At 43.1% G+C, this 11,520-nt stretch overlaps 1 protein-coding gene across 1 annotated transcript in view; it reads right to left on the minus strand.

Moving 5' to 3' along the window:
* Positions 1-11,520, minus strand: part of IPO9 (importin 9) — a gene marked incomplete at both ends in the record, with an annotated part of 21,493 nt that overhangs the window by 830 nt on the left and 9,143 nt on the right. The window contains 10 exons of the mRNA XM_008949372.1: positions 1,061-1,336; positions 2,401-2,529; positions 3,458-3,606; positions 3,814-4,040; positions 5,053-5,212; positions 7,389-7,528; positions 8,668-8,774; positions 8,913-9,011; positions 10,109-10,260; positions 10,794-10,852. Of these exons, the coding sequence (XP_008947620.1) occupies positions 1,061-1,336; positions 2,401-2,529; positions 3,458-3,606; positions 3,814-4,040; positions 5,053-5,212; positions 7,389-7,528; positions 8,668-8,774; positions 8,913-9,011; positions 10,109-10,260; positions 10,794-10,852 (1,498 nt within the window). The remainder of the gene's footprint in view (positions 1-1,060; positions 1,337-2,400; positions 2,530-3,457; positions 3,607-3,813; positions 4,041-5,052; positions 5,213-7,388; positions 7,529-8,667; positions 8,775-8,912; positions 9,012-10,108; positions 10,261-10,793; positions 10,853-11,520) is intronic.

Consider the following 11,520-nt stretch of genomic DNA (forward strand, 5'->3'; position numbering starts at 1 on the left):
TTTTAGTTTTTTTTTCACAAGATGCAGTTTTACAGTCCTAAAAAATCGGAGTAGAAGCAATACACTGTGTATGTCTGAGTGTCAGTCCCCAAGTCTGAGGGCATCTCTGCAGGCTTCCTCAGGGAAACACAGCCCACCTCCAGAGGCCCATATCTGGGGCTAACACAGGGAAGAGATTCAGCAATGTGAAGGGCTCATTTCTCTTCCACCGCCCACAGGGAGTTCATGTGAGTGCTTCAGATTTAAGCTTGCAGATCTTTTAAATCCCAAAACAGGCAGTGAGAGCCATTCTGAACAGTTAAGGATCAACAGTGTATCCCGGGGGGGAAAAAAAAAAAAATCAAGGCTTTAAGATTAAATCTGTGCTGATGTCTGAGTGGCCTTCTTGATTCACCATGTGCTGGCTTGAAAAACACAGATACAAAAATCAGAGAAACACACAAGATAAAAGGGTGAGAGCAGAGTGAGCCTCAGCCAAGTGCTGCACTCAGGGCAAAGGTGGGATCTTGCTCAACAGTGCCAGCAGAATGCCTTCCCCCAGCTGCTGGGGAACCAGGGTAGCCATCTCTAGGTGATTCATGTTCAGGGCACAGACAAGAAAGACAGAAGAGGGAATGAAGACCACTGGCATAAAACTATTCCATGAAACTGTGCCACTAGAAGTAGGCCAAGGCTAGAAGAGATCATGATGCTCTTTGGCCTCTTATCAGATGCAGGTCAACTGCATCATTGGAATCAGAAGTTCACCTTGTGTCAACTCCCAGGCATTTATCCTCCAAATATAACACAAAACCACTCGAAAACATGTGCTGCCTTTGCCACAGCATCCCTACTTGGTCCATTCCTGCCCCCTCTGAGGGTTCACTGCTTGCAAGCATGGCTTAGTGGTCACAGTAGTGTTGGTTTGATGGTTGGACTTGATGATCTTAGAGGTCTTTTCCAACCTTAATGATGCTATTACATGTAGCCCCTCCAACTGCTCTAGCTGTAGATAATCAGACATACAAGTACAAACCTTATGACAGCTCCTTTCCCTGACACTCCCCTCCCAGCCACTCACCTGCATGACGCTGAGCGTCTCCGCCTGCTGCATCTTACTCAGGATAGCCCTGAGGATCTGATCCAGGTTCTCTCCCAGCTCACTTCCTGCTTTTGAAATCAAAGTGGAGACCAGCCTGCCCACGAAGGCCGCGGTGAATTCCGAGGTCCTGGGGTCCAGGAGCTGGCTCACCACCTGCATGACGTACCAGAGCCCGCTGTGCCCCTGCTCGTCGTGCCACTGCGCCACCTGCTCCAGCGCCACCGAGACGTACGCGCGCAGGCACTCGCCCCCGTTCTGGAGAGACAGCAGCAGGTCAGAGCCTCCCCTCCAGCAGAGGGGAGTGGGAAGCATGGCAAGACATCTCCATTCATCACCCCAAACATGAAAGCCATGGGCGAGCTGGTGGCATCCCTGAAAGATCCAAGCTCTCTAACGGGCAGTAAAATGTGTGCCTGAATTCAAACATAATTTCTCCGGACTTCGGTTCATTATCACGGGCCAGACACTTTGCTGCCCAGGCAGCTCTCCAGAAGATCATCTAGTAATTACAAAGACAACCTGGAGTAGCTGCAGCTTTGTGCCACTCGTTAGCCAGAGAAATTCCAAGAGACTCTCAAGTAGGAGATGAAGATGAAGTGCAGTACAAAAAACACAACCCAGCAGCCAAGCTGCAATCTTTTTGAATTCTTCTTAAAACAAAGATCCAGCAAGGCAATCAGCATGCTGGTTTCCAACCTCTTCTTGCTGGTCTCTGACCTCTTCTAAGTGGCATGTTTAGGGAAAGTCATTTCTATGGTCAGTATTCATATGGCAAAGCACAGCTGGCACTACAAAACTTAAGGAATGAAACTGGGTTTATTATTCATATGCCAGCCAGGAGCTGGAAAGAAAAGGCATGCTGCACTTTTAGACTAATGCTTTTTCTTTCTGGCTTAAATACTCTAAAGACATCATCAGGTAATAGCAGAGACTGCCAACAAGCACAGCTTAGGCACTACTGCTGTTTGAGATGAACCCTTGCTCTCCCTCCATCCCATACCTGGCTCAGCCTGCCCTCCTCACCTAAATGAGTACAGGAGAAAACTGCTAGGACTAAAACCAGAAAAAAGATCAAGGCTGCTGCTTTACTCACTCCAGTCCTCCAAATGAAAGAATGACCAGCAGAAGTCATTGCAGGCCCTTGAACAGCAGTTCTTTCATGATAAACTGGAGGCAGCAGAGACTCCTGAGGTGGTGCTGACATAGCTACTGCCAAGCAGAGCCTGGGTGCCCTTAAAGGCTCTGTCAGCTCTCTTACATGGTCACTTCCCTGGGACCTGGCATAGCCCTGCACTCCTGCCCACTCCCCACAGTGTTACCTGCATGGTAGCATTGTCATCTGTGTTCAAGCTGCACTGAGCCACTGCAGGGAAGGCTTGGCAGATGAGGAGCTGGGACAGAGGAGGTTTTGTATTCCTCACCACTGTGGTCAGGATATCAATGGAGGTCTGAAATGGAGACACAAACACAAGCACTGCTACAGCAGCAGCCCCAGTACACCAAGTCAGTGCTGCCCACCACCACTGCAAGCACCATGAACTGGAGGGATGCCAGCCAGTACTGCAATCACATCCCAGCTTCAGAGTGTTTTTAAAACCAGAGGACCTTGGAGCCATGCTGCCAAGCACCTCTGTATTTGAACACATGGTGCATGCTGTAAACGTCCCCAAGGCAGTTCAGATGTTAAAAGCAGCATAACCACTTAAATGTGGCACACAGTTTCATGGCACCCTGATCCATGCTAACCAGTACAGCCAGAGAACTGCTCTAGCTGACTTCTTCCATTTTGTTTATATTGGTTTAAATTTATTTTAATTACCCACAAGTGGCTGTTACAGTCATACCAATGAATATGCAAATTATAAGAATATTGATAAAGATGTTAATGGTTTAACTCTGTACAATTGTTCTATGTAGTCGATGCTTAATCTTTTATAAGGACTTTTTATTAAAAAAAAAATATAATTTATCTCCAGCAATTTATACATATGAGATGCACAAATCTGTAAATGCTTTAGGAAAAAAGTGCAAGTAGCCTGCTGGCTACTTTTTAGAAAAATAGTCATGTAGCCTGCTGGAGAACATTCCACCACAAAGAGGAGGCTGCTGCTGTGAAGGATGGCTATAGCAAAGCCAAATGAGGAGGCTACAAGCACTGCAAGAAGGCAGGAGAAGCAGTTTAAAGTTAACTTTTGGAAGCATCTCCCCCCACCTGCAGTTTGCCTTCTCTCCACAAAGGAGCCTCCACCAACAACTGGAGTCATTGTTCCAAAGCAGTTTAAACACAACCTTCCTACTCCCTGCAGACCAGCCACCCTACATGTTAAAGACCAGGGAACCACCTCCAACTGCACCGTGCACCCCTGTAGCACTTACTGCACACAGCCCTGCTGGGATCTTGTCAGCAGGGGCTTGCATGATGCTGACAAGAGTTGGTATTAGCCTCATCTGCATTGGACCCTGGCAGGCTTCTATCTGAGCTAGCTCCTTAAAGATATCTTGGGCAAGAGAAGCAACAACTGGATCTGGGGAGAGAAAGCACCATTTACTACAACATACTAACAAACATCTCCATTTTTGCTACCACTGTTTTGAACAGGCCAAGCAGCAAGTTTCCCACCTAGCTTTACCATACAGATCAACATGCATTCAATTATGACTTTTACATTTTCAACACCAGGATTCAGTAGCAAAACCAGCTGTCCTCTGGAGCAAGCACACCAAATACACACCGTTGCTGTACTTGAGGAAGATGGCAATGGTGAAGGGGCAGATCTTGCTCTCCACACTGGCTGTGAAGGCTGGGTCCACCGTGCAGACGATGCACAGCGTCTCCAGCACCAGGTTCAGCACCTCTGAGCTGAACTGGGTTGCCAAGTGGATCAGTCCATCCAGAATGCTAGGAAGGAAAGGCTGCAACACGTGGGTGCTCTCTGAGATCTTCAGCTGGTCACAGTAGCTACAGAAGAAATTTGTGATACAAAAAATACATAAATAAAGTGACATATATTTATCTCTAGATATCTAAGGGGTCACTTCACCCCACCCATTCTTATTCCTTCAGTTCACTCTGCTAGGACTTTCCTCCTTCAGTCTGTTCTGTGATCCCTCAACAGCTCAGCTACCCTTCCTTTGTCCCACCCCTGATGGTTCCCAGGAGCAGAGATGAGTCAAGGGATGCTAAAATCTTCTCTTGCCTCTTATTAACAGTTCTCTTAAGAACTGCCTATTGACAAGAGGAAATAAACCTCAAAAAAATTATCCCAAGGCAGACACTCACTGCTCACCAAGTGCTCAGTTACCATGTTCTACAACTGAGACAGAGGATGATAAAACAATTTCAGGAATAACTACACTAAGTCCCTGGCTCTGCTTAGGAACATTTTGAGGCAAATAGAAGATAAGGGTTTTGGGTTTTTTTTGAGGAAGAGTGGGGAAGAGTAGGGCTCTGCAAGGGTTTTTTGTGGTTGGTTGTTTTTTGCTTTTACACTAATGTTCATTTATCACTTTAGAACCAATACAGCAGATCTTCCTTCTACCTTCTTTCAGTTTATTTACAAAAACAGAACAAAACGAAAGAACAACCAAAAACCCACAAAACCCTCCCCCCAAAATTCCTTACTTCTGTGGTTTGCCCCACAAACCTGTTGATGCCATTCAGACACCTGAACAGGAGTCATCTGGGTTTCATCTTTATGCTTTTCATCACTATCTAGTTCTGCTTCATTTTGGGACTGTATCTATTAAAAAAATTTATTGTAGCAAACCTTGAGGTTCAATTTCATACTCCTCATTAGTTATTCTATCTTGAACCTGCTTGCTTACACTTTTTAAACCTGCATCTATTTCACTTAAAGCAAATACTGCCAAGGCCTATACAGAAGTGTCAGTAATATTTCAACACTCTGGCTTTCCAAGTGTAATTTCTAGCACCTATCCCAGGGGCTGTGGAACACCTTAGGGCTACGTACCCCCAGATAGCTCTGACTGCAGAGATTCGGACAGAGGGAGGCTGGGTTTCGTGCAGACCACTGACAGTAGCTTGCAGGAACTGCTGGATTAGCTCTGGAGACATTGCCACTGTAAAACGGCTGGCGGCCCACAGAGCACGGCCCAGGAGAAAAGGGGACACTGCAGCAAAACAAAGAAACCCAGTGGTTTTAGAGTAAGTTTCATGAGTTTAAAATTACAGCTGCTTCCATCCGTTATCCAAAGTCTGGCATCCCAGGAGGAAAACAGGAAGAAGTGACACAGAAGGCAAGTATGCAGGCATACAAATAATTTTTGTTCGTAGGCAGAATCCAGTTTATTTTCTTAGTTATTTCAAAAAATATTTTCTCATTTGTTTAAAAAAACCTGACCATTTCCCCTCAACTGTTTCCACTTGAGTTTGTTCAGCAGTACAGCAACACTTGCTTTCCTGACCAGCAGAAGTGGAGGAAGAGAATGAAGGCTCCTTCAACAACTCCTGTTCATCTAGCTCAATATTCTGTCCCCAACAGCAGCAGCTTAGAGAGAAGAGTTAGAGAAACAGATCTGTTACAGATCACTTTTCTAGTTTCCAGCCATCACCCTGTAATTACAGAAAGTCATGCTCAACAGCACCAGAGAAACAGGGAACACTCAGTCTCCTCTCACCTGTTCACACTTACCAAGGTAGGAAGTATCTTTATGGCACTTAACCCTTCTGCCTTTTGAGGCTAAAGGTATCTTTACCTACTTAGGCTATCCTCAAACAGATGATGCTCTCAATTTCTCAGTATCTCTACTGCTATTATTTAAACTCCTGCAAGTATTAATTTTAAGATGAGGACAAACTCCATGCAAGAAGCACAGTAAGAGAAAAGCAAGTCTTATAAAACACAAGATTTCTTTGTGTTACGACCATTATTGAGCATTAAATGATACCCCCAGAGAACCATTTATACAGAGACTCCAGGAGCCCTTTCTAGAGTGCAATAGCTCATTTACAACCCAATACCACATATGTAAATGTATGTAGATATATGTAAATAGCTGCAGCTGCTTTTTCACATGCATTGCATACGATGCACTTTGCACACTATTTAATTCAAAATTAAATTTTAAAAATTATTCTAAGACTAAAATAAATGTTCCTTTGATGAAAGCATCCAGCAATTTGTTTTCTTCTGCACTGACACAATGGACTCACCAATAATGGTCATATTGGCTTAAACTTCTCACGTTTTAATTATTCGCCAGACTTTTGAGGTCTGACTTAACAACTCCTTTGACTTTTGTGCATGCTGATGTAAAATAAAACAGAAAGCAGAAGCCTGAAGAGCTCCCAATAACAGGATCCTGCTCAGCTGCAAGTATTATTTGAATTCATGTATTAGAACTAGTGGCAGGCTCAGCGTACAGAAACTGGGATGGGATGGTGCTGCAGGAATTCTGAAGCCTGTTAACCACTGCTGCTGTCTTGCCCAGAAACAGATAGGTATGCAGTTTACATTTTTTCTAGCACTACACATCCAAACAGTAATAATTGAATCACAAACCAATATGCTGTTAGAAATGAGCAATTTTCTTTATTAGTATACTAATTACATTATGTATTAAATTCAGTAACTGTATTTATAGAGATATTTCTGTATTTTTAAGGGTCAAAGTTTTTAAAATTAACCCTTTTGCCTTAAATACTGATCTTTTTTGTCCCTGTATTATTCCCATTATTTTGATAATTTTCAACAACTTTTTTTCATCCTTTCACCAACTTCTTACTGCCTTCCACAAAGGTACTCTTGTTTGTGCAATGTCCTTTGTTAGATTTTGATAATCTGCTGATAAGTAAGCAGCAGGTTTGTTGAGATAACTACATGTAGAAGACTTTTTAATTTTTCTCAATAACTATGACAGCAAGCTGCTGAGAGTAGGGAAAATGAAAGCACTGAAAAACACCAGGATCATTAATGCAATCACTATTCACTCAACAGAGCATGGTCCTGATTGAGTAACCAGCTATGTTCTGCCAAGTTCCCCAAGCAATCACCCTTCCATCCCCAAGCCCTACAGGCTCAAGCATCTAGCAGTGAGTTTCAACTGAAATCATAGTGTCCTACATTTGAAGGCCTTATAGCAGACCTGGTAGCATGCATGAACTCACAAGACAAGATTTATGCCCTCTCACATGTACAACATGCACAACTGCATTTCACACCACCACATGCATACAGACACTTTGGTTTGTAAGAGATTTCCAAGAGGAAAGCACTAGGAGCAAGTGATTCCACACCAAGGGGTTCCACTCAGCAGTTGCTCTGGGTAATGGCAAGGTCCAATTTACCTGAGAGGTTGAGGTCTGCAAGGACAACGTTTGTCAGGAAGCCATGCATATCAAAATGTATCCTGCCATTCTTCACACTGTCTGTAATAATAGACTTCACAGAGCCCAGGGCCAGCATGCAGGCTTCATGTATTTTCCACCTGTAAAAGATTTCAAATGCCTTTAGTTTTTTCCACTACCTCAATAAATAAATAAATAAAATTTTTGCCACAAAACCAGAACAATTTCTTGTTCTAAGCTACCAGAATGATTTGCTTGATCCCAAGGCAGAGAATTTTAAAAGGCCCTGAAAGAAACAAACATTTGCAAAACTGCAAACTGGGGGCTTGGAAACTGCCCCAGGACAGGCAGTGTGCTCAAATCACTTCCTAAAGTACCCGTGGGATAACTGGAACTTCTTGTACCACTTCTATTCCTATAACTAAGAAAGAAATGAGCCTTTAAATGAACGCTTACATCTCAAGCTGTGCCCTGATTATTCTACATCCAGAAGCACTGTGATACCCAGGATCTTAAAGGCTTTAAAACGTTTATTTTTGCATTACATTCTGTTAATTATGATGAAATAGGGTTATGGTCAAATGCCACTTCTCCTTGGTTTTATTTCTGAAGCAAATAACCTGCTTTAAAATTTAGCACAATTAGGCAGACAGGGACTCAGTATCTGATTTTGCAGACATTCAGCTGCTGCTCACTGTATGGAGTGGCTACTCTGACACTAATATTCAAAATAAACTCTGAACTAATGCACTGTAAAACCAAGTGATAATAATTATGGAACATGAGCAGGTACACTGGGAGTTGAGCTTTCTCTTCCTATCCCCAAGTACCATTAAAAAAAAACACAAGTCTGAAGTTCTAAAATTGAACACAGCTCTCCACACAGCACCTCTCTCTTCTTTACATCAAGTGAAAAAACAAAGCCTGAAATGGTGAGCTCAGTTAATTGAACACAAAGTGAAAGTACTGCCAAGTTCTCTTCAAATTGCCTCTGACTAATTATTGTTTCCAATGAGGTGTTTTAAGGAATTGTCAGGGTCTGGAGGGAGGGAGCATGGGACAGGGAGCTTGTGCTAGGAACTGCTGAGTTTTCCATGTGGAGATGTCATCATCTGGCTCAAGAACTGCTGGACTTCTTCGAACTGGAGCTCTCAAATTTCATCCTTGTCCATCAGCAGCAACATCATGAAACAAATGGGATTCAATTCTGCTGCACCTGATGCTGCAAAAGAGCCAGGAGCTCGTGTGGGTGTTGCTCCCTGCTGCCCCACCTCCTTACCAGTGCTCAGCACCGTTGTTTTTAGCCTGCTCAGCTTCTTGTAAATGTCTTGTAGCTGCTGCAGCCAAAGCACTTGCACTCTCATTCTGGAAATCAGCAGCCACAGCCTGCACAAAGGAAATGGTAACACTTATTTGTACAGACTTTTCGAAGTTGAGCTTCTCTCCAAATGCCCTCCACAAAGCTAGGCTTATTATTTGTTATTGTTATTTTGGCTGCATCTAAACATGGAACACATTTCATACCAGCAAAAGGTCCTGTGCAGCAATCCTCACTGTATAGGAAAAAGTGTCATCATCTTCATCCTCCACAAACTGCTGTGGATTTGCAGTCCAGACTTTTATCTAGAACAGAAAGGAGACGAAAGGACAGAGTTCTTCTGACAGATCCAGAGCACCAAGGGTCAGAGGCAGCTTTCTGTTCCCAGTCACCTCAGCTTTGCAAAGCTACTTTCAGAATTTCCCTCTGCCATAGGAAATCATCTTCAACTGATTTTTCTTATACTCTGTTGGAGAAACCTTTGACTAGAAGAGACTTTCTCTCTTTGTTCTGAGCTTGTCTTGCTCTTCTGCACCTCATTTGAGATCAGAATTTGACAGAACTGAGGACTGACCTGGAACCAATGCTACTCAGTTTTATTTATAGATGAGGAATGGGAGAAGCAGATGAATCTTTAACAGAGTGTCTGGTTTTATGCATGCCTACGTAAACAAAAATACAATGGCTGACAGGCTGGGGAGCCCAGGAGTCAGGTAGAATTTCAGTGGAAATTATTTCATGCTACTAGCACAATCTTTTCACTATGACAGAAACCTGGTTATCCCTTTCAGCATGATAATCCTCACTTTTGCAGCATAGTACTTCATCAAGGAATCAAGGAAGACAGCTTGAGAGAATAGGGATTGTTCAGCATGGAGAAGAGAAGTCTCCAGGGAGACCTTACTGCAGCCTTTCAGTAATTAAAGGGGGCCTATAAGAAAGATGGAGAATTTTTACCAGGGTTTGTTGTGACAGGACAAAGGGTAACAGTTTTAAACTGAAGGAAGGCAGATTTATATTAGATATATAGAATTTTTTTTTACTGTGAGGGTAAGGAGACACTGGAAGATGTTGCCCAGAGAAGTCTGGATGTCCCATCCCTGAAAGGCTTCAAGCTTTGAGCAAGCTGGTCTAGTGGGAGGTGTCCCTGCCCACGGCACAGAGGTTGGAACTGGATGATCTCTGACATCCCTTCCAACCCAAACCATTCAATGCTTCTGTGATTTGCTGTCCAAATTACACCATTTAGGAACATTTAGATGGTATTGCCCCAAGTCCTGGCCCAGCAAAGTGACAGAACAGCAGATTATAGGAGCTTCCACACACCAAAACTCTTCCTAGGATGTTAGCTGTTTTAAATCTCTCATTTAATTTGCTTCCTAGACAAGACAAACATGCTCACCTGCTCCTCTGTGATCTGCATGTACAGGAGGATGTAATAGATCAGCTCTGGCAAAGCCTTCTTCACTGTGCTCTTAAATTTGTTGTTTTCCAGCAAGGCATGAACAAACTCAAATATGCTGAACACGAGATTTTCAAAGCCCAATACTTCACCTGAACAAAGAAGTGAAAAAAAAGGACATGACTGAATTTGCCAACATACAGAAAGGCATAATGGAACACAGGAACCATGCTAACATGCAGAGAGGTATAAATGGTGTCAGGTGTAATTACAAACTATTAGCTTGTCTGATGAGATGTTTATTCTTATTCCTGGACTAGCAAGGGCAGCAGCAGCCCCAGAAAGATGTCTCACCTCATTGCTTTCTTCTCTCTATCCACCTCACTGCACACCTCTCATTAAAACTGATCAAGCTCAATCTAAAATGTTTGGGTTTCTCTTGTCTCACTGCTTTTACCTCAAAATTGTTGCAGAATTCACTCAAGTCATTAGAAAACTTGAAGTATGCAGCTTTGTTGATCAGAATCACATGTAACTTGCAAAGAAGTGACAGACACTGTTCTCATACCACCAATGAACCTCTAAGCACAACCTCCCAGTTTCAGTCACTCTTTTGACAACAATATTTAGCTAAGTCCATTCCTCTTGAAAAGAGAAGGCAGAAGGCAGTTTAACAAGTTCTTACCATCAGAATCCACAGGGTCCTCCACCTCTTCTGTGTAATTTACTTCTGTTCTCACATAAGTGGATGGAGTCAAGGAAATATGTATTTTTCTGAAAACCTGCATCCATTTAGGAATTAATCTGTTCCTATCTCAGAATTCCTGGTAACAAGGGATGTTTACTTTCTTAAATAAAAAAAAAACACCTCTCCTTTTATGCATGGTCCTGTGTTTCCCAGAGAACACAAGCCCCAGGAGCTCCTGGATTTGTGTATTGCCCAGCTTCAATAAAGAACAACACTCTCCCTTTTTGCAAACAAACTCTATGTTGTGAGCTCAGCTGCCAGCAGGACTGCAGTGGGAGTCAGTACAGGAGAGGGAGAAATACACCACCAAACATTTAACAAACAGCTCCTTGTATTTTAACAGGTGTCTAAGAAAAGAAGAGAAAAAAAAACACACACAAAAAAACCCCCACAGCTGGCCCTGAAACCAGATAGCCTCTACTTGCTCCATCCAGCACTGCAGCTACTTTTATAGTAATTCCTGCTCATTTTCACACCACAAGAGCCTAACACCCAATATGCAGTAGGATTCTGAAACATAAGGCTATGCAAGTAGCTCTGATATAAAAAGGTCCAGATCTATGATCTCTGTGAGAAGAGACATTCTTATTAAATTACAGGGGAACAACTCAACCCAACCCTTACACTATTATCACAACAGTGTCCAGTTCTGGTGTTTGTAGGG

The sequence above is a fragment of the Merops nubicus genome, unplaced genomic scaffold (genome assembly GCF_000691845.1).
Source record: "Merops nubicus isolate BGI_N331 unplaced genomic scaffold, ASM69184v1 scaffold4651, whole genome shotgun sequence".
Classification (NCBI taxonomy): Eukaryota; Metazoa; Chordata; class Aves; order Coraciiformes; family Meropidae; genus Merops; species Merops nubicus.